This window comes from Gymnodraco acuticeps, unplaced genomic scaffold, assembly GCF_902827175.1.
Source record: "Gymnodraco acuticeps unplaced genomic scaffold, fGymAcu1.1, whole genome shotgun sequence".
Lineage (NCBI taxonomy): Eukaryota > Metazoa > Chordata > Actinopteri > Perciformes > Bathydraconidae > Gymnodraco > Gymnodraco acuticeps.
This window is the reverse complement of record NW_022990646.1, coordinates 1503799-1531092: the sequence shown is the minus strand read 5'-3', so window position 1 is coordinate 1531092 and position 27294 is coordinate 1503799. Positions and strand designations below refer to the sequence as shown.

Here is a 27294-nt window from a genome sequence, read left to right as displayed (position 1 = left end):
CTCATCAGGACAGTGTCCTCCCCCTCAGTTATTGTTGTTTTCCTAGCAGTGGGGTCCCTCTCTTTGTGTGTGTGTGTGTGTGTGTGTGTGTGTGTGTGTGTGTGTGTGTGTGTGTGTGTGTGTGTGTGTGTGTGTGTGTGTGTGTGTGTGTGTGTGTGTGTGTGTGTGTGTGTGTGTGTGTGTGTGTGTGTGTGTGTGTGTGTGTGTGTGTGTGTGTGTGTGTGTGTGTGTGTGTGCGCTAGTCTGAGTGTGTACACAAGTAACCAAATGAGGCAGTGACATGCTCTGCCAAGCCCCGGACACAGGACTCATGATAATGCTAATGCTAGCCGGATTAGCGCCCCGGCTGAGGAAATATCCCTCGACTATTGGTGATAGCAAAACACCCCACTGCTCCTTTCTTTCCCTCTGCTTTATCTCCCTCTGCTTTCTCTTTTATTCCCACATGCCCTTCGTGTGACTTTGTACTTTTTGTAACTGTCCCCTAGCCAAAGCTTTTCAGATAAATAGTAAAAATGCCCGTTTTGTGTGACAAATGTCTTCCATCCACACTGTAACCACACTGTAATTGTTCTAATTTATGTCTTTAAGTTTGCTTGTAAGCTTTGAAAAGAATGAAATGTCTACTTATTTGATCCTTTTCTGGGCACTTTTTCACTTTAATTTGAACAGAGGACAGGGTAGAAATATGGAAAAAAGGAATGACATGGAACATGGTCCCACATGTGCTGCTGTAACCACTCGGCTAACGAGGCGCTCCTTGACTATATATTTGAGTTAAGTTGCATCTAGCTAACAAATAAATTGTGTATTGCAACCTGGTAGTACAGGTAAACTTTATGTGGTCTTAACCCATGCCGTTACCTAGCAACGCAATTCTGTTGAACTATTTATCAACAGAATTCCGTTGCTAGGTAACAGCATGGGTCATTCACTCCTTATTGAATGACATCAAAATGATGATATCATCTTGGCTTTTATGCTAGGTTCCGAGCTTCTGCAAGGTTAACTGCATTTAGTCATTTGAGACTCGTGAGAAAGTCGTGTTTTGGACGACATACATGCTTTTTTGAATATAGCCAGGTTAATATACTTTATAATACCAGGTGAAAATTAACATTATAGGCCTACAACAGATCCAGAGCTACACATTTTTCTAATTTGAAAAAAAATCACCTACACTCATTACACATTTAAGTGTTTAATTGATTTCAATCTAAGTAGTAATGGCAAGTTATGCATATTCAGCAGAGGAGGACCTAGATGAGAATGCTACAATTGCTGAAGGAAATGCCTGCAGCAGAATGTTTTCAGCGCAACAAATACCTGAAATTGTTGCATTATTTGAGGAGGCAGATGAAGATGGTGGTGGAGGTTTGGATATGGAAGAATTTTGTGTTTTGTTTGAAAAGATGTACCCCTCTGTTAAGAAGGAGGAACTTACAGTCCTACATATGCAGATAGATACCAACTGTGACGGTACAGTTGACCTGGTAGAGCTTTTAGACTTCTTAATAGCTAAGGGCAATGCATCGGCAGGGTTGGACTTTAAAAGACCATTCCCTAAACCTGTTGAATTTATACCTGTGGGTCACTATAAAGAAATTGTTGGTGTGATCTTCCGTCCCTTCGAGGACGTCAAACCTGATTTTAGTTTCAGAGAATTAGACGAAACCAGCACTTACCAGAGAGGCCAATACATCTCTGTCAGCTCCGATGGTGTACTCACCTTCTGGACGGACCGCTGTACAGATCCATTCACCATACCTCTATATGTGAAAGAAAATGCACTTCCTTTTTCACACCACAAGAAAATGTCTGTTAATAACATGCAGTACATTCAAGAATTGAAACAGCTGGCTATCTCCACCTCTGACAGAGAGCTTTTATTTTATGACTGCTCTGAAATACCCTCGCTTTTTTCAGTTAACCACACTCTGATGCTAGAAGAAAGCATTGTCAACACCATTAACTACTGGTCAAATGGCACTAAAGCAATGTTTGCATTTGGTGATGTACAAGGGTTTTTGACTGTTTTCATCTCCTACAACGTAAAGAAAAATGGCCTCTTCAACCGTGGCGTATTTGAAAAAATCTCTCTGCATGATTATCCTACAGTATACATTTCCAACCTTCTAAACAACCATTCAAAAGACTTTCTTTGTCTTAAAGTCTCAATTTTGAGTGACATATGCAGCCAGATCCAATACTTTCCGGATCTTAACTCATTTGCCATTTGTGGAAGTTTATCCAAGACAATGGTCCTGGCTGCCCTACCAAACCCACCCAGAACCACTTTTTCAAAATCAATCTTTAAGAGCAGTGGAGATGAGGGGTTTTTCACCTGTGTTGAATACTCTCCTTCTGCTGAGTTATTGTTGACTGGTGGTACAGATGGCTTACTACGGTTATGGTTACCCCACAAAAGAGACACCTGCCAAAAGTCTTTGGTGGGACACGTCAGGCCCATTACAAACATTGTCGTAAACAGAATGGACCGAACTGTCATCACTTTATCTGATGACAAAAATGTTCGTGTTTGGTCTTTGAAGAGATTGGAGTGTAAGCAAAGCATTGAGATTCAAGGCATGAGACCAGCTCGTATCTCCAGTATGTGTTACAACATACTTAACAATGATTTAGTTCTGGCTAACACAGATCTAGTCAAATATTTTGGTAGGGGAACAGATGCTTTTAAAGAAACATTAACATCCCATGACAAGCCCCTGTGCAATGCTCTCTATCACAGCATTTACAAAAAGGTTGTCTCTGTTTGTCGAAAAGGTGAGGCTACACTTTGGGATGTCTTAACAGGAATGGCTGTCATGCAGTTTCAGGTCACTCCATATGGGGGGCACACTGCCATTGCATTTGATATACCACAGCGGAGACTAATCACAGTTTCCAAGGACGGGAAATTAAAACTGTGGAACTTCATCACTGGAGTTTTGCTTGAAGAATTTCCTGTAACCTTGCCAAGTGAGGTGACAGGTATTGTCTGCATGGACGATAGTGTGTTTGTGTCGGGAAGGAACTCCAACAGAATTTGTGTCGTGGGTTTGGAGGGTTATGACAACATATTTTTGGAACATGATTATTTAAATGACATTTGCTCAATGGATGTGCACGACAACACACTTCTTGCGGCCTCTTGCAATGGAAATATTGTAATGTGGGATGTTGAATCTAGGGAGGTTCTCTACTGGCTGAATGGCAGTCAGAGCCCTCGAACTTACATTGCAACAATAACAGGCAGGACAGGGTGTTTGCCTGATGGGAAGACACACAAAGAAGAAACTGGAAGGAAACACACTGATGTGAACACTGGTCCTATTGTTTTATGTTTAAAGACAAGGGACGTCAATGTGCACACAGCCACACTGCTGACTTCTGCCGATGGCTTTATAAGTGCCTGGTCGGTAAAAAGCAAGGGAGGTTTGTTAGGGAAGTTCAGGGCAGTGAATGATGAAGATGCAATCATTACCACGATGTCCACTGATGTCAATGAAAAAATATTGCTGACTGGGGATAGTACCGGCAGGATTTGTCAATGGGACATTCAGAGATTTGGATTTAAAGATAAGGCAAACACTGGTCCATTCGAAGACATAAGAGGGTGGCGCGTGTCATTGTGTCCACCTCCTCTTTTGGGCACCTGGCAATCTCACCTCTCAGGGGTGGTGAGTGTTCAGTTTGATTCTGATTGTCAAAAGATTATTACTGCAGGGTTGGACTGCAATATCCAGCTGTGGAAAAACACAGGTGACCACATTGGATTATTTGGGAAAGATGAATGGGATGCTGATGCAAAGAAAACTACACAGAAGGTAAGAAGACCAGTGTCAGCAGGGAAGGGAAACCAGTTACCATTTAAGTATTTCAGGCCAGAAAGAGAATTGAAGAAAAAACAGGAAGATGACCTCGACGACATAAATGATGAACTTCCTTTCCTACCCCGGGATGATCTAACTGATAAAGAGATGGACCGTATCTATAGACGGTTAATGAAAATACAACCAAGTATTGACACAATACATGAGAAGTTCAAACAACAACAGTCCATACGCTCTGCCAAGCAATGTGATAGTGTGGTCCAGCAGGAGGCAGAACAAGCTTCTAAAGTGCAGCTCATGAATAGTAAAAGTTCATTCAGGCCACACCCGCCTCAGAGCCCGCTCATCAGTGGCGAGACAGCAGACCCTGATTTGAAACAGCCTGGATCTAAATATGGCCGTGTGATCAAGCATCAGAATAAATACCCTTTACAAGGCAGGGTCCTAACACCTTGTCCACCTGACATCGTGCCAAGCCAGCAGCGGTCTAAGCTAACAACAAAGCATTCACTCTTGTCAACCATCCCGAAAGGTGTTCAGCGCGCACATAATCAGACCCAGTTCAGACCACACCCGCCTCAGAGCCCGCTCATCAGTGGCGAGACAGCAGACCCTGATTTGAAACAGCCTGGATCTAAATATGGCCGTGTGATCAAGCATCAGAATAAATACCCTTTACAAGGCAGGGTCCTAACACCTTGTCCACCTGACATCGTGCCAAGCCAGCAGCGGTCTAAGCTAACAACAAAGCATTCACTCTTGCCAACCATCCCGAAAGGTGTTCAGCGCGCACATAATCAGACCCAGTTCAGGCCACACCCGCCTCAGACCCCGCTCATCAGAGGTGGCAGCAGCTTAAAAACAAGCTCTTCCCAGACACCTCGATTACGTTTACCTCCACTCACTGAGAAAGTACAGCTTACCACACGTAGCCGGCTACAACACCATTTCCAGGCCATTACAGGCCATAAATTAACCAAAATCAGGGATTAATTTCGGGTTTTCCGGCCGCTACGGTTTCCTCCCGCATTTATGTAAATAGAAAAAATGCATCCTTTTAATGACCTTCTGCAGATCAAAATACATCCTCAAACATGTAGTTTTACTTTCTCAAAAACAAAATTATGGAGATTTGTATTATCAGCCAAATCAACTGTTTTCACATAGCATAACTGTTTGTCTAAACTTTATCAAGCGTATCATCTTATCTCAGCTTTGATTGTCATTTTGGGTTTTCTCCGGGTACTGCGGTTTTGTCCCACATTCTAGTATATATAAAAAAAAAAATACTTTTCATGACCTTCTGCAGATTACAATACATCCTCAAACATTTAGTTTTACTCTCTAAAAAAACAACATTATAAACATATGTGATGATCACAGATGGCTGGATCCACCATGTATGTAGCAGTGCACACAGTGAAGGTGAACACACTTTACCTTTTTTCAGAATATGCTCCACTAACAAACATGGAGTTGTAAAAGCTCTTAATGTTCTTGCAGCATACACTTAATACCAAGAGCTCTGGATCTTTTAAATAGGGCCCGGTATTTATAAACTTGTCAAAAGATAATCTTATGAATGATTAAATAATTTCTGAGATAATACAATAATAACCAAATTATGAAATAAATATTGTGAAATGTATACCTACATGAATAAATAAATAAAAGCTGTTAATCAAACAGACATTTATGTTGATCTACATTTATTATTTTATGTTTCTGTAAATGAGTCTTATGTATTATCACTCGCGAGAGACGAGCCAATGCCACGTCATCAGAGGACTACGGAGGAAGGCCCGCCCCGTCTACGCCAGCCAATCGATGAAGACTAAATACGAGTGTGAACGTATATAACCAGATGTTTAATATAGAAACAGCCGTTTTTATTCTACAGATTTGAGAGACAGCTGCGCTAATCAATCAATCAATCAATCTTGCGCTAAGTGGACTGTCTATCACTGAAGTAGAAAAGACCTCGGCCGAGTACTTCTGCAAACTTATTGTATCACTTTATTTATAAATGCTGTTTACTTGACGAGAAGCTTCCTGAATTATGTTCAGCTACTCTACCTCAAAGTAATTACACGCAACACCCCCGACCCTTCTTCCGAAAATACACTTTTCAGTAGCTTATAACATTGATTTCTATTCCATTAATGTATGTGCCCACAAAGTGGACATGCACTGGAATTGAATGTTCTATTTTATCCCTGCAAAGTCTGCTTTTAAATTGTGCTGTGCAAAAGTAAAATTTCAGGTGATGTTCGCTCTCAGGTTGGAGACATACTAGAAGATTATTCAGCCAGTGAAGATCATATTTGACCATCTTGACAAATGCAGGCCAAATCCTAATTTTTGGCAAATGTTATCGGTAATGCGAGGGATTTGCATGACTAATTGTAACTACTGTGAGACAACCCAGTCTAACGGCATTTTGTGTTATAGTCACGACATTTAATCTAATGATTCGTGTTAGTTTTTAAATCCGAGCGCAATGTGCAAAGTTTGCAATATTATTTAATGAATCGTTTACTCTATTTTTGTTAAAGTATAATACTATTGCTGCTTTACACTTGAAGAAGATCAGCATATATTTACAGTAAGAAAGCCTCCAAAAAGATAGTATGAAGTGTTCAAACTTTTCAAAATCACTGCGGATGTATTCTTGCGGTGTCCGTCTTCTTTACTTTTTCCAAACTTTCTTAAGTGTCTCACATAGTTTGCCTTCTCTCACCCCTCCTGTCTATCTCCCCCTCCCCTCATCTCCTTCTTGTTCCTGCATTGTTAAAAGTATTTCTCACGCCATTCTAGGTTGTAAACCACATTCATTATTGGGGACAACGAGGCAGATCGTAAATAAATAAAACAATTTCATGCTTCCTGGTGCACTTCTGAATTGTGAGTGGGAGTAAGACGATTCTCAACTGTCCTTGTTCATCCGACCAAAGCTGGGACGAAATTAGATGAGATTGTGTGTGTGTGTGTGTGTGTGTGTGTGTGTGTGTGTGTGTGTGTGTGTGTGTGTGTGTGTGTGTGTGTGTGTGTGTGTGTGTGTGTGTGTGTGTGTGTGTGTGTGTGTGTGTGTGTGTGTGTGTGGTAATAATAGTCTCGCTGAGGCAGGAGGGATACAGGCCAGAGGACCTCCTGGACCCCCAAACACACACTCATCCAATCCAACAGACTCACACGTAGACACATATATACCTGTCCTGCACACAAACACACACGATGCCCCAAAAAACACACACACACACACACAGATCGCGGCTCAGCAAGGCTATTGAAGGTAACACACACACAAGGCCATGACTCTGCAGCCTGCAGTCGCTGGCTTTATCCCCCCCTATTCACCATCAAGCCCCATAAGCCCCTAAAGCTTTGTTCCTGCAATCACACACATACACAAACACACAATCACACACTTCTGCTGCATAAGCACCGAACCTCAGGGGTGCTAGAGTTGCCGTGGACACAGAAACAGAGTTAGATGGTGTGTGTGTGTGTGTGTGTGTGTGTGTGTGTGTGTGTGTGTGTGTGTGTGTGTGTGTGTGTGTGTGTGTGTGTGTGTGTGTGTGTGTGTGTGTGTGTGTGTGTGTAAATAGGGGGCGGGCAGGGTCAATCAGGGGTGTGGTTAGTTTCCCTGTGGGAGGCCGTGTGTGTGTTTGTCAGGGTGTGTCTACACACCACTGAGGAGTGTGTACCTTGTGTACATATGTGTGTGTGTGTGGCCCTCCCTCACGGCCCTCTCACGTCCCACTGACCATGTGTCATTTCCCCCCCTGCGCTTCTGCTCACTAGATGCCCTCGGCCGCATGTCCGCGGCTCTCAGCGACCCCGATCCCGAGCACCTCGTCCTGGCCACCCAGCCCAGGACCGGCCCCCCCGCCTCCGGAGAGCACGCAGCACCAAGACCTGGTAAGACAGAGAGAGGGAGGTAGAGGATAGGAGGCTGAGGGTGAGGGAGGGGAGAGAAGATAGAGGGGAGGGATGATGGGAAGATTTTGGGCCACAGCCAAGTGGGGATTATAACCAGGACAAACTCACGCGCACGTGGAGGGTGGCAGGTACCAACACACACACACACACACGCGCTCACACAAATTGAGTCAAATTTCACAATGACACACACTTAACCAGGGATACACAAACTTGAACATTATGGGTTGGATCCATATATGATTTGACTTTGGAGAATGTGTGTTATCTCCAGGTAAGATATAACTTTTAAACAGGACTACAACTCAGATTTGTATTAAATAGGTTATTATTAATAAGCATTACTTCATTACTTCTAATTACCTCTGTAACAGTACTCATATATGTTTTTGTTTGTATGGTTATATATAGCTATACAGAGTTAAAAATGTATTACTTTAGTTGTGGACTTTACATAATTTCTACTCTAGTAATACAATAATAATTATAACAACCATATATACATATAATTATTATATCTTTATTTGTTTAGAATTGAACCAAACAAGGTGTTAAGTACTTTATAAAATACATTAGATCAACCGTAGGAAATATAATTACAATGATAAGAGCTAATTATGGTGTTAAGAAAGCCAAAACAGTACAAAATATATATTTTTAAGTATTAAAAATAACAACAGAGAGGTTACCAATCAGTCATGTTATGATAGTCAACGGTTCATTATCCTACATGTGTGTTTCATTGTGTTTGGGGCTGCTGACTTTGCAATGAGCTCGGCTTTCAGGGCAGCGTGATGAAGTTAGACACTTGTTTATGATTGCAGTAAGATAGACAAAAGGGTAAGAACAAAATAACCTGATGTATGATTATTATTATTATTTTAATATACCTTTATTATCACTACATGAAGTGTCGTTTGTCAAAAGTGACCATGTGAGGACTAAAGATCAAGTACTTTTCTTGTCATTTCCTACATTTTTAGCCGTCTTTCTAGAAGGCAATTACCATATTCTAGTTGTCACTACTATAACTAGATATTTTGGTGTACTAAATGCACATAATACCTATAGTTTGCAAGGTAGTTCCATCATCATTTGTCTTTTGCTAACAGAATATATAACCGTTTGAATGAGAAACTTATATTGCAGTTTATCAGAGATCACTGTGTCCCCATCCTCATGCTTCACTCCCTCCACTTTTTCCTCCCAACATCCCTCACCCTCTCCACTGGTTCCTTCCCACCCCCTCACCTTTACCTCCTACCCCACTCCCTTCTGCATCAACCCCTCCTCCCCAATCCCTTCCCCCCCTCCCCTCCTAACAGCAATGTTTGCCATGGAGATCAACGTGCAGCACGACCCGACGACCGGCGAGCAGCGCATCCTGTCGGCCAATCGCGTGAGCCCGCTGGATGCGGCGTCGCGCGGCGTCAAAGTCTTCGACGACGGCAGGAAGGTGGTCTACGAGGTCACATCCTCCGGGGGCGTGTCCACCAGCAACACGATGGAGAACGGGTGGAGCTCCGCGCAGGTGGACCAGCTGATCCAGAGAGCAGCCAGGCCGGGGTCTCAAGGAGGCGAGGGCGACAGGGGCAACGTGACGGTGACCCCCGCCGCCCCGCAGGCCTACATCTCCCCCGCAGATACTGACGACCTGTCTCCACCCTCCTGCGCTCCGCCCTCCGTTCCTTCGAGCCCGCCCGCCCAGGTGACCCTCCAGAGGGAGCCTCAGCTCGGCATGATGCCCCCTTCTGCTCCCATCACCACCCAGCCCGCCTCCTCCGCCCACCCCGGTGGTGAGTTCAGCTCGCTGCCCCAGGCCAGCACAGAGCACCCAATCACCATGGTGTTCCTCGGCTACCAGGACGTGGAGGACACGAGCGAGAGCAGGAGGCTGCTGGGATTCGACGGCACCGTGAAGGCCGAGGTGGTGCTCATCGACGAAGACGACGAGAAGTCTCTGCGGGAGAAGACGGTCACCGACATGTCCATCATCGACGGCACGGCGGCCGACCTGGTGTCGGGGCGGCCGGCCACGTCAGAGGGCGCCAGCACGGAACTGTCATCCGACGGCCATGACCCCGACAGCGCCTCCTCGCCCCCCGCCAACCCCGACGCCAACACGGCCTCCCTGCCAGGCCTCACCCCCGCCACAGGTACAGACAAGAGGAAACGCTGCGAGTGCTGTATCCTCATGTGACTGAATCTTCTCCCTCTTCCAACCCTTTTATTATTACCCACAACACCCCCTCTCTTCTCCTCTGTCTCTGGATGGTTACTAACAGAAGCCCCACCTTCTTCCTCATCTTCCTCTGGACTCTGATCGGCTGGCACACACATGCACGCACACACGCTCTCGTCTGACCTTTGACTTTTTACTCAGTTATGTTATGACCTCTACATCTCTGCTTTTTCATTACCCTACTGTCTCCTCAGACGACTCAATTACAATTAAGCTGTTGTCCCTTTGGTATATCACCGGTAACCAGACCTTCAAATTAGTTGTTGACAAACAGCTTAAACCAGGTAAAATGATATAACAACTCTCAGTGGACCATCACTCAGAATACAGCGGTGTCTAACAATCAACTAGGTCATCACCTCTAAATAAGCCAGTGTATAAAACATTCAAAAAGGTAGACACAGTCTCAGTAATATCCCACTCCCTTTTCTGTAAATTCTCCCCTGTTGTCCCCAAACACAACACACCCTCAAACAAAACCACCCCCCCCCCCCCCCCTCCCTTGTAGCCTACCGTCTCTCTCTGACCCGGGGGAGGAGGGTACTTGTTGCCTTGGTTTCTTTACGTGCCTCTTCATTCTTCCTGACAAAAAAAAAATAGAGAAAATTAAAAGTTTTCTATTAGGTTTCATTTCGGTTTGCTGTTGCTATCTGATTTTTTTCTATTGTTTTGAAATGTAAAAGGCCATTGAATTGTTGGGACGCCTGTTTCCGTGGGAAACTGAAGTTTTTTGACATTGTAGTTAGCAGTAACAAGACTCTTTCTCTCTGTCGTTTTTGTATCCATTAACTCCAGCTATTCCACTGCTGAGGCCATTTCCTCCTATTCTAGCACTTCCTAACTCAGCAGCCAATAAGAAGCCGTGGAACACCTTTTGGCAGCCAGTAGGATCTATACAGCCAACGTTTTCCAGTGTGTCTAAAGGCTACAGAGCACAGGAAGCTAATGGCAGCTTAATGAGTACACTGGCAGCAAAGGAACATGTATTTCCGCCTATGAAAACAAACATGGATTACTACCACTAACAGTAGGGCACAAAGTTTTGAATAATAAATATTATTGAGCACTACCACAATACTCAATGACGGCCGTGCTCATGGGAATTATCGTGTTCATGTTCATCTTTTTGTCCAGAAGGCCAACAGAGATCCATTGTAGTCTTACCAATTCAAAGACACGGAAAACACTGCCAGCTCATGCTGTAGTAACCGACCAGGCCCTCGTTTACAAGGCTGCTGCAAATAATGTGGCCTGGGTGTGGTAATAACATCAAATATATATATATTACACTGTAGGTCATTTACTTGGCTGGTTTTCAGAAGAAGCCCTCAAAAGCGGTAATCATCCTCATTCTGTTGAATGATAATGGACGCTGTGTAAACGATTTTGGTTTCATTTACAAGTGTCTTTGATGTTTTAGAGGATGGCAATGCTCAATAGGCATCTAATGAATTGCTACACTTTGCCATTTTGCCCTACTGTAGAAATGGCTGTCTTTAGTGTGCGATCAATAGATGTATATGGGCCAGATATGTGATTGAAAAAGAAGCCTGCACATTTATAAAGACGTTAGAGAGGCTCTTTAGATCCAAACAATGTGATTTGGTGTTGTTTGTAAATCACATCAAAACAATGTTTTTCAACATGAAATAATAAAAAACTGACCTCAAGAGCCCCAAAACTTTTTTATTCAGAGTGCAGAACTTCTCTTCTCTACGCAGCCAATGTGTTTGACTGCATTACTGGTCCTGGGAATACAGTAAAGAACACAACATCTCTATGCACTGTGTACTAACTCTACGGAGGCACTGAGAGGCAAGTGAGAAAAAAATGCTAGTATGATCTAAATAGTTTTTTGTCCTTAGTTTGAATTGGGTTTTGCAAGGATTCTTTCCTTACATTTTTTTTCATCTGTGAAACGGGTGCATAATAAAAAATTAAAAACCTGATTACATTTTTTTTTTAAAACTCTGATTGGAAAAAATATGTTCCCACCACTTTTGAAAAAACGTTTTAAGTAATTACAAATATTATACTGACAAACCCTTTATTCACCTGTTCTATAATCATTTATTTTTAGATCATACTTATGAAATAGATCCACAGAGTTATTTTACTCACTTGCATTTATTGGCTTCCGTATTACTTTGAAAGAAAATGAAAGCCAGAAACAATATTTCTTGGCAACAAATGATAAATGTCCAGCATTGAAAGGTCTCTGGGTGAATCAGTGGTATCTTCACATGGCGCTGTGCACAGCAAAACAGTCCCACCACTGAACTGTCAATGCAGCACTTGTATGCCGGCCTCCAAAACATACAAGCTTTAGTGTGATTGGCCACTGCTGCTGTCAGTCAGTCCAGCTGGCTGTGTGATTGGCCGCCATGCAGGGCCCTCCGGGGTCTAGTTTCTTGTGTAGATAAAGAATGTAAATATGCTATATTCTATTTAGTGATTTTATTTTCCACATCTATATAGAGATCTAGAGATAAATTCTGATTTATTATGGGTACTAGACATTGTTCTAATGTCCTACGATGCCATATGATGACTGTATGAGTGCACAAACACGAGCGTTGTATATTTTCATTCTTCTAACTTCACTGCTTTGCTGTGTGTGTAATCTCACAATTAACCCCCACACAACGTTTCCACCCTCATCTGACCACCACCAGCTTCTCTGAACTCTTGGCGCCTGCTACCATTTCCACAAGTGTTTCGGTTGGCCTCTATCGCATCTGAGGATCTTAATGCAGTGGTAGGATCTTAAATAACCACACCATTTAATTTGCATGGTAGCCTATTAACTGCAAACCATTGAATTCACATTACTTCTGAACTTTTTCCAAAGCAAACCACACGTTTTTTACTGTTTCCATTGTGGCAGCCATTGGTTTCCATTGATTTCCATTGATTAAGGTGAAGTTACTTAACTGGAATTGCTTGAGACAATTCATATTTACAAAGTTTTTAAATAGCGATGGTTAAAATTCATGTAAAAATAACAATTTCATCAACAAAAAAATGAAGCTAACAAATGTCGCCATATGGTTAATCTGAGCACTTTGTCTCAGTTATTTGTAACCTGATTAACTTGAGTAAGCTGTTCTGTGTCCCACATTGGCCAAATCATATTCATTGCATGACTGTTTGGGTTTTAAAAGATTGAGGAGGCTATGCAGAGAAGCATTATTTCCCCATGGTGTGACTTAAAGAAGCACTTACAGTCACGAAAAAGAAATCACAACCCCAAAAACACATTCAAAGAAAAAGAGAGTAAGGCTGAGTTCAAGTTAATGAAGCCAGTTAACCCGTGTTGGTGTGTGTGTGCACGTGTTTTTTGGTGTAACGCGAGGAGCTGTACGCACACAACAGACTGGATGAGTTTACCAGCCCCACTGCCACGCCTGCAGTACTCCTCTGACTCTGTAGGGGTCTCTCTTTTTCTTGTTTGCCTGCCCTCGCGGTTGTATGGACTGTTAAAACCAGGTTAAAACAAAAAGGAACCATTTTCTATTGTTCAAACTTCTCTCTCTTTCTTTCTCTCTCTGACTCTCTCACTCTCTCTCTCTCTCTCTCTCTCTCTCTCTGATGTCTGTATCCTCTCTCTATCTTTGGTCAATAAAGCTGAGTTTCTCCAGTGCCCTCCTGCCGTCTCTTGCTTGTTGTTCTTTCCATCTGTCCCTAACATTCACTTTTTCATTGGCTGCTGACAGAGAGATCACAAGCTGTCCTTACTGCACCCCTATCTGTTATAATTCCCACTGCCACTAACAAGCAAACACACACATTCATGGTTTTTCTCCAGAATATTTTATAAAGGTCACAAAAGACAAAGGTAAGGCTTTCAATAACTCGTTTTTAAAGTTGCACCAGCACCACAAACTCATTACATTTTTTTATTTTTGTTGTGTTAATGCCCAAAACAATGAATACAACTTTTTAATGTCATTTATATTAACCAACTAGACCAAGACTAAAGCTCCATTCATAGTGAGAATTCAAATAATGCAATAAATACGGAGGCCTAAAGAGTCAAATGAGAATACAAATCCTGGTGATCAAAGACGTGACGGTAATGTAACATCATTTGAATACACTGAATATACTTATCTGATGTTTAGGCTGCTTGGAGAAATGAGAACATCTGAGAGAAAACACAAAAGCTTTTTTTCTACCAGTTCTCCCAAGGTACAAAAAATATCATGATTAGTCAACAAAAAAAATCTCACTTGCCTTTTAGGGCTTGGAAAAACCATCTAAATAAAACATTAAAGGAATGCAGACAATTTCAAGACATTCCAGTTTAATTTGATGTAGCCTGATAAGAAACAACCATGAGATTGAATAGCTCTCTTTCAGGATGGCTAGCCACAGCTCATGAGAAATGGCTCTAATATTACTGCAACATTCCTGATGGGAATCATACTGTGTCCGTGACAGCTTATGAGTTTACACAAACAATATGGAGTGGGCAGAAGCAAAGGGGGGTATTCACTTTTAGATAAGAGAAGAAAGGGAAGTGGTGCTAAAGGAAAATATGGTTAGCTAAACTGCTACATACATAGATAGCTGATCAGACTACATACACCTCCATGCTCTAGTTTTGCAGGAGCCCTGAGACACCCCTCTGGTATCAATAGTAGGTACTGCAAGAAGTAATCTCACTGCATACTCAATCATATTACTTTCCTGATAATTCCACTTCAGTGAAAAGGAAGAACAACATGAAAAAACACACTAAAGCACTAGATATGTTTTGCATGAGATTTTGAAAAGCACAAGGCATGATAAGAAGTATAGATACACTTTTAAAACAATATGGTGTTTGTGTTTCATCTTTCCTGCTTATATCTTGGCCTGGGTGTTATTATTTAAAAGCCCGCATGTTCTGGATAGGGCATCGACACAAATGTGACGCACACTTCCCCAGAGTACACAATACAAGGTGATAAATGATTATATTACAGACGTCATGACAACCGGCATCTGAACACAGAACTAATACACACAGGACACACACTGTTTTCCCTCACAGAGGATGGGTGTGTTTTCCGTGATAAAACGCAGTAATTGATTTATCTTAAGACAATGACAGCCTAGAGTACTTATTACACCCTGTCACACACGCACACATGATAGGAGGATAATAGACGTGTCAACGGTGGAAAACTTGTCCATGCCTCATAACATTGTGATGCCAGCCCACATGTACAGTTACTCAGCAGCACTGGTTAAACCCCGGTTTGTAACGTTGCACATGATTTTTGGGTCAAACTATATCTAAAAACAAAAGTATAGATGATTTAAAGCAACAATGAAATAATGCACACACTTTTTGAGGCAGCAAATGAAGATGACACCTGATAATCATCTGAATGATTAAAGTTACATTTCCTGTTTCCACTGATGATGCTACTAATACTACTGATTATACTACAGCATAACTTATACTGATACCATTGCCAAAACTCTCTTCTATTCAAGTACTTCCCTTAAAGAGTACAAATAAAACTTGTATAGGCATTATAAATTAAGCTGCAAGGATAACTCTGCTTATGGTTAAAGTAAGTATTCATGCTAAAATGTCAGACATTTTGATTTTGAGACTCAATTATGAAGAATGCCTGCTTTTCTTTTTTGTTATATCATATTAAACTAAATATATGTGGGGTATGGATTGACAAACAAAATGTGATTAGGTGTTTTTATTATGATGTATGTAATTATTTAATACTATTACTCAAGCAGCATTTTAATGTTGAGTAGTTTTGTGTATAAATTGATTATATGTTTTGTATATAAAAACGTTATCTGCAAAGAACTGCTTAGCTACTCTAGCTGACAACTTCATCTAATGGAGTAAAAAGTAAGTATTTTCCTCTTAAGTATAGTAAAGTAAAATGATAAAGTAGCAGCAAATTATAATCCTACACATACATTAAATACTATAAGAGTACAGTATTGTATATAGTACAATATTGTATATAGTATATTATATATTTGAGTATATATATATACTGAGTTACTTTCTATCACTCGCCCCACCGTTGCTACAAAGTACTCTGAAAGCCACATCTTTTAAGTATTTAAATTGATATTTTCAGTGTTATGAGGTTACGTTTGCAACAGGGGCACTGAAACAGCAAAGAACAGAGTCTTCAAATGAAAGAAAAATAATCAGAGTGCAGTGAAGAATTTGGATTTATTATCAGTGCTGTGTGCACGGTTGCTCTGGTGGCATTCAAAATAATTCACATAGCTAAAATAAACAGTTGCAGTGGATCCACCATAAAATAATGTGTTCATTGTATGCATCATAGCTGATAACTATCACACACATTGTCAGAAGCATACTGCTTGCCTAAAAGATCGCCCACAGGTGCAAATAAATATACAAAAAATATGACAATGGTGACATTAACTCTAATTTTGTCTATCATAGGCTACGGAAAAACATCAGGGGTTACCTTGACAACAGCAAATGGGAACCAAGCTGCCATTCCGACCATGCACCCTCACACCGCCATGGTGAGTAATTTGTATCTGTGTGAGTGTGTTTTTATCCCTATCGAAGGTCACAATTACATGAATAAGTGGCTCCACCGGGTCACAAACGGCCCTGAAACCTTTCATAATGTGAGGGACTATTATTTGTACTCCTTTACACAGGCTTCAAAGCAACAATTTCAAATATACATTTGTGGGCTTTTTTTCTCCTATTCTTCTTATACCTCATGGGAATACAAAAATGGAGTTCTGCTCACCTGGAAACATCTGTGCCATACAGGTTCTTTTACATTTTAGATCAAATGTTGGCTGATTCATTTGAAATTCAAACAAGACATGTTTAGGGAAAGTGGGCAGATCACGAAAACAAATCCCCAGAAAATCTCTGAAAATCCAAGGTTGATAACTTCTGCCATTAGTTGACAACATCTAGTTCAAGACAAACATGACATCATCACCAATAATAAAAAACAAATTACACAATTCTCATATCTGAAGATGGATTACATAGCAGAATCTGCGGTTAATGTGATTGCATATGAGTAACCATTGGGTTTTGTCCCTGTAGATTGCAGGGACAAAGTACTGTACTGTACGTGCTTCCAGATATTGTTTGTGCTGAACCTCACATCTGCTATGGGGCGGTTTGGAATGCCTTTCAGCCACATTGTCTCCTTTCTACAGGTGCAGAGTTGTGCTCCAGTGGGATACGTCCCACTACAGTGTCTCTATCAAATGTTTATAATTATCCATTAAATATTTATGGCAGTACATTTAATATGATTTTACTGAACTTTGTGGCATCTCTCATCTCTAATGGGAACTTATATGAGTCTGGCGTACTGCATGTTGCATTTAAAGTGACTTACTGTACATTTTTATCTACTATGGTATAACTTTTAATATGATACTGTATTCTTAAAGAGAGTTAAATCTGTTCATTAAGGGTGGTGTATTTTGAATTGATAATGAGAATATTAACACTTATAAACCATATTCTGTCTTTGTGTTGTATGTATTACTTCAGGAGTAGTAACAATACTCTAATATAAAATAAGAAAGACACTCCATTGCCAGAGTTTGTTAGTATCAAAAGCAAAGTATATTACTAATTGCAAATCATAATAACTAATTCAAGAACCATTACACTTCTTATCTGTTAAACCCCGAGCCTGTTTTTCAGGTTTCAGGCTCGAAAATGACATTCCCAGAACAAATGACCATATCTTCCCTTCTAAAAGGGTTAAATTAATAATCTTTTTTCTCAAAGTAATGATAAACCTGTGAGTTGGATGTAGAAAAGTCAGATTCAATATAGATGTTTTTTATTTTAAAGAAAATTCAGATTGAACATGGTAAAAAACTGTAAATTATAGTGTCCGTCCAAAAAATATTTTGCACTTATAGTGAAAACTAACCTTGGATGATGGGTTAGTAGACTAAAAGCTTTAGGAATCCAAAGTACAACATATAATAAGTACCCTGTATCAAGATTGATGCAAAACAAGTGATATTTGACCTTTTTAGACAGATTTAGCAAAAAAAAAACCTCTTCTGTGGCCATTTGGGTGGATTTTCCATATCTCTGGCCCCCCTTGCTCGATTTTGACATGTGACATCTCTTTCTGACCGTCAGAGCCAATGGAATCGAGGGGAACTCCCACATAGTCCTTATTTGGTCATGTGTATGTGTGAGACTGCTGCATCGCCGAGACCGGAAGCAGCAGCTAGCTGTGGTGGCTACCATTAGCAGCTAGCATTTACTCCCCGATTATTACATAAAAATGGAATTATGGATTATAAATTCAATCAGTTTTTTATACATGGACGTTAAGAACCTATGGATTAACCGATTCAGCCGCGTTTTTTCTCATTTTAATGCCATTGAACACGTACTTTGATCAGATTGACAGCTACTTGTGAGACGATCTCCCTAGAAGCTTCGTAAAGGTACGTGTTGTGATGACTGTATTTGCTTCCCCTGTCGCGAGTCCGGATCACTCAGTGATGATACTATATACCTACATAATCTATGGAGTCTCAGCTTTAATCGGATATATTGTATGTGCAGCTATGATAAGTAATAAGGGTACTTTTATCTTGAGTTCTGTGCCAATGTCCGTTAGCATTTTTCGCTCAGGGGTAATTTAGATGCTTCTTGTGAGACTTGTGTTTTGTTTTGGTAAACATGGTTTGTATCGGCAGTTAGCTGAGATTATTTCCGTTAATCTGGTATAACACATTAATAGGTTCTTAAATATTAAGATCCCCTGAGACACAGTATCGTGAAAAAAAGACCCAGGGTCCCCGCCGGCGGGGACCTTCGGGCTTAACAGGTTAAATGATAGTGTTTTGTTTTTAAATAGCCAAATCGGAAGTAGACCAGAGCCCATCAGAGCGGGCTAAATGGAACAACATTTTCCTATTAAAGGGGTATTCAGCAATTACACTTCTATAAAACTGGGACAGATTAGACAGATTGAAAATAGAATTGTCAAATTGTGTGCAGCAGAGGCAGAAATATTGTCCATTTTAGCTCCAGTATCAGTTCCACACCTGAAAAACACTGGATCCTACACTTCCCAAGATGCAAGTTGTGGAGTACTTTAATGCAATGGAGCAGCATGAGGTGATATAATAAAGATACTACTTGTATCCAAGTTGTCTTAAAGAGTACTTATGTGCAGTTCAGGAGTACATTGAGCTAGCTTACACCACCAATGTCTGTTCTGGAGAGTTCTGAGTATGTTTTTGTTTTTTTGAAAATGCCACCTGAACACATTTATCTGAGGGGAGGCATAGTTGGAGGTGGGGAGACAGGCACAGAGAGGTGGGGAGACAGAGAGGTGGGGTACATAAATGTGGGGGGCGCTGGCTGGGCTGCAGTCAGATTGTTGTGCCGCTGAATAAATGAATGAAAGGCAGCACGGCGGTAACCTGATCTGTCCGGGTCGGTCTCATTGTGCTTGGCTCGAGCTCGCGCTGGTGGCTCGCTCTCTGATTGTCTCTGGAACGGGACAGAAAACACTCCTGGGACCTCGCAAGCGCTGCATTATTCAGAGCGCGTGCCTAAAAAAAAAGAGAGAGGGGGAGAGAAGAGTAGAGGGAGGAGGGAACCACTGGTTGGAAAAGCTGGCGCGTAAAAGGAGCTCAATGTCATCCCAGTCGCAGTTTGCAGTATACGTTATTACGTGCAGTTGAGAGCACGCGACTATCCGTTTTTACACTTCTCCTGTCAGCGTGTTCCGCTACCGTCTTCCCAGGGTGAACGCTGAAGAAGTAGACCGAAGAAGAAGCAGCGGTCAGCAGGTCGGTTACGCCTCCACCGTTCAAACCTAATCCTGGTTATTAGCCGTTTCAGTCTGTTGCAAGGAGCTCCAGGATATCAACGCTTCGCTCACATCACAGGTAGATGGAATTAACACAGAAGTAATGCCGAAAACATGACTAAAATGTGTTTTAACTTAAGTTTCGTTGCACAGAAAACTCATATTCAATGGAGTATCTTATGAGTGGGTCAATGAGCTTTGTTTTGCATGCTGGTGGTGTCATGGGTTAGCTTATGCACGTGTTTCTATGTAAGTGAACGTGTCCTGGTTAACAGAGAAGGAGCCTGTAATTACTCTGATTGGCTTTAAAGTGTCGAGGACACAGGATACTGCACCCTGCTCTCATGAGAAACACTCAAATGAGGTTAGTGGACCAGACTGCAGTGGTCTCTAGTTCTCTCTGTTGGCTCCTCCTCCTCCTCTGCATCACTTTAACCTAGATAATAGGAATGACCTTAACCTGCTTTTCTCCATCCTCAGGCTGAATGACTTGGCAGAGACAGAGAGGCATTCATATTGGTGCTGCTACTTGTTATGCCCCTCACCAAACTCCATTATAACGTTGTTCTTTTGTTGAGCACTCGCATTGATTTTGTCCACTTTAGTTACCCATCATTTCTCATCATGAAGGCTCATTATGCAGTGTTCATTTTAGATTGCATGCATGCCCTTGGTCTTGTTTTTTACAACCACAACACAGAGCCAAGTGGCAAGGCTCACAATTTCAGCCTTCAAATAACTCATGTTTGTAGGCATTTTGAATATAACATTAATGTGTTAACATTTACAAAAAAGTTGAGGCAGCCACGAGTGCTTGGATACCCCAGAGTTGCTGTTATAAACCCAAAAGAGACATCTGGCGCATGTTCAGCGAAATCCACCTGGAACCAGACTTTGTTGTTCCAGATTTGCTTGTGACAAGTTTTTAGCTTTTTTTCTTTTCCTGCAGCTGTTGCCAAGCAACTTGCTATTCTTTGATTGCAGACTTTGACAATATTTCATGAGGGATGGACATTGTCATGTAGGATGTAATTGGCTAATGGGTGTGGTTGTTTTTTCTCCCTTTTGGTGCTCGACCAGAGGCTTCCATATCTTCACCAGGGATTACATTTGATCATTTTGTCAAGAGGTGGAAATAACTGACCTTGTCCCTGTTTTAACATAATGTCCAATCATGCTCATTGATTCTACTTCACTGAAAATGTTGTGACATTTTGACTGAGGGCAGGTGACTACTACAATATGAAATGGGTGATGTAGGCTCAAGAAATCAGGCATCTCTCTTTGAAACATTCTTACAGTTGTAAGATGTGCGTTAGATCAACCTTTTAGGTCTATTTTTCAAGCATCCCCACAATTGTATCTATAAATAATCCACTGAAGTGATTCTCATCGGATTTGATTGGAGGGTTTAGTCTGTTTTTGTTGTCCACACTGTATTGAAAATAGCTCATCATCCATACTGTTTGGTCATCATTTGAATTTACTAGCTGATTCTGGAAATACACAGCAGAGCAGCAAACTGCCAATTCATTCACATCTTTGCCAATACCTCTACTGGGCCAAGGGACAGAAACAACAACTGCCAGCTCTCTAATTAGATAGCACAGTCAATGATAAGAGGTGCCACGTTCTGAATGTCCCATTGACACAGTCTGTGTCTGTGTGTTGGGTGGAAGTACGTTTTCCGTCCCCACCCACCTCAGGAGCACCGTTGACTGTGAGAACATTAACAGGAACAACAAACTTATCAACGCTGTCTTCATCCTCCGAACCCCTCCCTTTTCCCAGAAAACACACACACACACACACACACATAATCAGACACATAATCAGACACATAATCACAGGTCACATAACAGCCTTGTGTGGTAGATGATGCTAAAGCTTGGTCAGCCAGGAGTACACAGGAGATGGAAATGGGAATGAGGTACTGAAGGAGGATGAGAGACACCGTCGTGCTGACAAGGAAACAATGACTGCAAGGAGAGATAAAGGGCGGTGCAGGTGTGTGTGTGTCGGGGTGGGGGTCGTGAGTGTAAGGCAAGGGAGGGAAAACGTGAGGAAGGGAGGTGGAGGAGGGTGCTGCCAGGAGGAAGTCTGTTCAGCATCACATGGCTCCAAGTGTTGTTGACATTAACTAGCCGATGGCCTCTCAATGGCCGATCTGTTGATGGGCCTCCACTGGCTGACTTCCAGGAAGAGAGTGATACACCGCCTTTTGTTATTGGATGAAGTCCCAAACGTTACAGTTAAATCAGCGCTGTTCACATGGACTCAGTGTCGTTGATGTGGTTGGAGTCTGAGCACACAATGTGGACATGCTGTGTCCTCCCTCAGTTCACATGTAATGAGTGTGTTGTCAGCTGACAATGAGAGGACAACATGACAGAAAAGAAGAAGGAAAAGAGTCTGGTGTGTTTGTCATTGGGAATCATGTGAGGGGCCCTTGGGCCAGCTATTAGACTGAGCCTTGAAAATGATTTTTCCCAGCATTTAAACAAAGCCGCCTCATGTTTGTGCATGTCTGTAGCTGGGATTTTAAGTAGTTCCTTGAGCTGTGAATGGCACTCTGTGGCTATTTTAGTGTGTCCCACAGGGAATGGATGACAGCTTAAAGTGATCATGGGAGGAACAGAAGTGTCTGTGTGTGTCTACTTAAGTGCTTCTGGTTTATTTGTTCTCATATCTTCCTTGATCATTTTGCAAAAGAAAAGAAGAGGAGGGATGCACGTTCGAAGAAATAAAAGAAGTTTTTAAAAGTTTCAAAGATTATTTTATAGTAGTGTTAGGCTGTTTAAAAGTTTGGATTTATAAAATGAAACGATTTCTCATGCCATATGAAAAGGAAACGACGATGAAGTCCATCTGGGACTTGGATGATTGCTTTGTTTCGGTATTAAAAAAGAGTTGGTTGTGTTTTTTCCTGATAAGAATACTGAATTGGCATCTTGTTTTCATTTCATTCTGTGCTATATTTGACACAGAAGCTACAGTAGGAAAGTCAACTCATCATTAGTCAAAGTCTCAAAGCGATTGTGTAGATGGATTGGTCTCATCCATGCCTGTCGCTATTTTTTTGTTGGAATTTATTGTTACTCCGGCAAAACAAGATAACTTTCTCAATCTTAACTCTGTCTGCAAAGCTTTGATTAGCTTAGCTATTTTTTATTTGGTGCTTCCACCGCAAGGAAACAAGGGTTACTGCTTCTATAGAATGTCGAGGATTATGTCACTTTGAAAATGAATAATATTCAGCACCTACCAAGGTCAAAGACGTTTTTTTTTGTCATATTCCATCTTCTATCAAAGTATTTCATTCAATGTTTAGTATTTGTATTCCAGAGAGGAAGAGAATAAGGGGATGCAGGAAACACAACAATACATTCCAGCCGTGTGATGGCCCCCATCACACAACCCCTGCCACCCACTATTGTCTGCAACATCCACCGACTATTGTTATACTTTGCAACAGAAGTCAATCGTTTCACACAAAGCCAAGCACAAACCACCTGCTAGCATAAATAGCATGTTACCAAGGCATACACACACAGACAATGAAAATTCAGGCACAAATACAAAGATTAGGATAAAATGACTTTGAGCAGAACATTTCCAATTTAAAGAACACGCAAGAACACTTTGATTAAATTAGCACAGACTACTGTATCTGTAGTTTCGGGAAGTCAGGAGGGACGTTGACCTCTAATGTCAGGGCTTCATTTCATAACACAGTGCTGTGTTTGGGTGTTGAAAGTCTCTTTATAACATTCCAGCGTATCAGAGGAATGTCAGATTGCTTCTTGAGCTTCGGGTGGTACAGATGGTGTTAGGAGGGCTTCAGGAAGGCGTAGTCTTTATGGGTTCAAGAATTTAAGAAATTTGATTTATGGTTGAGGTTGACCCTGATTAGTATATGTCTAAGGCAGGGGTGTCCAACTCAAATACACAGTGGGCCAAAATTAAAAAATTGGTACTAGTCGAGGGCCGGACTGGTTCAATGTTTATTGCAAAACGTATCGAAATGAACTTATTGCACATATTAAACCTGGAACTAACAACGCTTAAATTATTGCCGATAAAAACAACATTAAACATTAAATAATCAGTTGCATTGATTTCTTATGGCTCTATCTGCAGCTTTTCCGGAGACATTTCTTATGATTACATTTTTCCACAGACCAACAACAGCTTCAAAAAAACAATTCCCCTCAAAGAAAAAACCAACCATGCCCTGTTGTCGCAAGAAAAAAAGTGCAAAAGGAAACATCCATGTAAACTCAGTGTGCTGCCCTGTGATGCTAGTTCAAGCCAGATACTTGGCATCTCATCTTGGGTGCAAGTTGATCAATGTTTGGGGTCAGGCTCTGAGCCGAGGAAATCCTCAGGATTGAGTGAAGGTGTGCGTGCAATATACCAGCGGGCCAGATCTAATAGTAATTAGAAATTATCCTGCGGGCCAAAATTAAATCCACCAAGGGCCTGATTTGGCCCCCGGGCCTTGAGTTTGACAGATGTCCCCTAAGGGAAATTACTATCAAATAATGTAGGATCTTTACTGCCAGATCTGCAGAGGCACTACAGAATGAAGAGATACTCCTGCACGGACCACGAGGATCACAGTTGCTCTCTCAGCTGGATGAAATACACTTAAAGATGTTCATGAAAGGTTGTTGGGAGGAATCAGTTCGTGAAACAGAAGAAGAGAGGGTAGCAGGAGTAAAAGAGGGGGTATCAATCAGAAGATTTCAACACTCCATCACAAAATAACTCCTGGAATGTGCTAGACGTCACGCAATCTGAGGGGAGTTTTCCTTGGAGGTTAGCTAAAGGCTAGTGCTTGGATGTTGGGTGCAGATCAACACGATGTGAGTAACAGTTATACAGGTGAAGTGGCAAAGGTTAAGCTTTGGATTTGAAATCAATAGAAGATCTTTGCAAGTATGGCAAGAAAAACATTATGTTTTGTCATTTGTTATTTAATCGTTTTGTTTGATATGGAGGGAATCAGTTGTGGCGTTTTGTTGATACAACGGTAACATGTCAACAAGGACTACATTTAATTTAAAGATCATAAATCTTGCTTCAGTTCATGTCGTCCTGACTCTCTGGTTGTGTTTGCTTTCTTATAATAAACACAAAAGAAATCCACTGAGATTGGTGATGACCACAAAATGGTTGCAGTATTTCAGGATTATTCTGTATCCATGATATTCATATTGAAGTCAGAAAATAGCACAGATGGGCAAAAATATAATCCAAACAAACTGGGGAATGTTGTCTTCCTGTGTGAATCCTCCTTCCTCCTGCTGTCTAAATAAGGCAAGCGTAATGATGAACTAGTTTCCTGATATAGACGGGTGATTAACCCTCTTCTCCTCTCAGTGTGAGGTAGAGCTAGTTAATGCTATAAGCTAACACTAGGAAGAGGTTAAGTCTCTAAGGACAACAGTGTTAAAATATGCCTTGGCCTTTAATGTGCCGCTCAGGCTGGGTCATCTACAGCCTCGCAGCATGGGATACTACTTCTTGGGAAAGGTACATTTGTTACATGAACAATCAACTCGGATCAAGGAAGAGGGCATTGCTATTTGCTAATGACTAACAGTGTCTGGAAGAAATCCTTATAACTTCACCATAATAATAATAATAATAATAATAATAATAATGTATAGTTTTACTAGTGAATGTCTCTTTGTGTTTGACTGGATTATTGAGTTATCACTTTTCTTTTTGTAATTTAAATTTGGAACTATTACTATAAATCTTGTTAGCATTAGCTTGAAATGATAATGTGCTGCATATGCTGCAACTAGCTAGCTTGTCTTTTTGGTGTCATAGCTCTTTACACACAGCTAGCTGCTATGCAGTGGCGGCGCCAGGTGCTATGGCTATCCTGGGGGGTGCGGATCAGCGACGTGCAGTCAGGGGAGGCAGAGCCTCACCTGTCATACTCCAATGTAACGGAAAAACATGAAAAACTCAATAGTAATAATAATAATAACATGTCTCCACTGATCTGTGTTGTAAGTGTGATTTATGTTTGATTCCAATCGCTTTTTATAGTCAAAATCAGCAAATTGGCCGAGCTCCGCTACAACTCCTACATGGGAGCGATGAGGAGTGAGGCAGGGACGAGCTCTGCCTCACGTAAGCCCACAGTAACTGGCTGGAGCACGGGCACTAATGTAGCACGGGCACTTATTTTGTGAGCGTGCTCAAGCCAGTTACTGTGGGGTGAGGTGAGGCACAGCTGAGATCTGCCTCACCTCAGAATGCGCCACCCCACAGAAACTGGCTGGAAAGTGGGCCCTAAGCGCATGCCTGTTACTATCTCACTGTATGTCACCAATGTAATGTTTGTAGATCCCTTTATTACATTTATCCTCGCCATCCATAGTCTCTAAATAACTTATTTCACGTATATATGATATTTAGGCCCGCTGGTCTCACCATACAACAGCAATGAAAAAAGCACCAGGAGAGGCAACCATAACCTCTGCCGCACTGAAGGGGGCACACGTGAGCCCACAGGTTCTTGTTGCTACTGTTATTCTACGCAGACGCAAACAACAAGCTAGACTTTTGAAACTAGAGGAAGATAAGGAGGACTTTTACAAAAATGTAATGGAGATTGTTGTCCAGAAGGATAGCATGGACTTCATCTTCAAGTCAAGGTAAGACCAAAATTGTAATGAACATGGGATCTTACTAAGAAAGAACAATCCAATATTTAGATTTTGGGTATCCTTTTGTTGAACAGTCTGTTTAAAATGAATCGAAGCATCAGACTAAAAAAGCTTTTGAAAATAACCGAACATTTCAATTAAGGTCAAAATATAATATTTGTAAATCTGACTCTGAAAGAGTCAGTGCCTCACCAGCCATGAACCTCACCGCACGTCACTGGTGCGGATAGCACCCCCAATAAATGTATGTGTTCTTTTTTTATGTGTGAAATTCATAATTTGAAAAAGGATTGATTCAAAAATAATATGCTACAGTACAAGTAGCCTACTTCTGGGTCTCTGTGTTTCATTCAAGCTCTGCTCTGTGTGTGTTGTGTGTGTGTGTGTGTGTGTGTGTGTGTGTGTGTGTGTGTGTGTGTGTGTGTGTGTGTGTGTGTGTGTGTGTGTGTGTGTGTGTGTGTGTGTGTGTGTGTGTGTGTGTGTGTGTGTGTGTGTGTGTGTGTGTGTGTGTGTGTGTGTGTGTGTGTGTGTGTGTGTGTGTCACGAGCCATTTTGTGTGTGTGCGCGAGCGAGAGAGAGAGCGCACACTGGTACCGGAGATCGTTGTGGTTAGCATCTGGTGCTAGCTACGCTAACGGATATACGGAGCTTTTTCAACAACAAGGTGGAGGGAGAACTCTCTCCTGTCAGACTGATACCTCATTCACACCAACGGTGTTTCAGGGCCGGTTCGGAGCTGGAGCTTGAAA

The 27294-nt window shown here is 41.6% G+C and overlaps 2 protein-coding genes across 5 annotated transcripts in view; both read left to right on the top strand.

Moving 5' to 3' along the window:
- The window catches only part of LOC117554754 (A-kinase anchor protein 2), a 94526-nt gene that overhangs the window by 44159 nt on the left and 23073 nt on the right, over nucleotides 1-27294 (top strand). For all 4 annotated transcript variants that reach the window (XM_034229246.1, XM_034229249.1, XM_034229250.1 and 1 more), the window contains exons 7-9: nucleotides 7638-7754; nucleotides 9101-9931; nucleotides 16463-16548. In XM_034229246.1, the coding sequence (XP_034085137.1) occupies nucleotides 7638-7754; nucleotides 9101-9931; nucleotides 16463-16548 (1034 nt within the window). The remainder of the gene's footprint in view (nucleotides 1-7637; nucleotides 7755-9100; nucleotides 9932-16462; nucleotides 16549-27294) is intronic.
- LOC117554755 (WD repeat-containing protein on Y chromosome-like) lies at nucleotides 536-7630 on the top strand. Its single transcript, XM_034229251.1, has one exon. The coding sequence runs from the start codon at nucleotides 1227-1229 to the stop codon at nucleotides 4824-4826; it is 3600 nt and encodes a 1199-aa protein (XP_034085142.1). The 5' UTR covers nucleotides 536-1226; the 3' UTR covers nucleotides 4827-7630.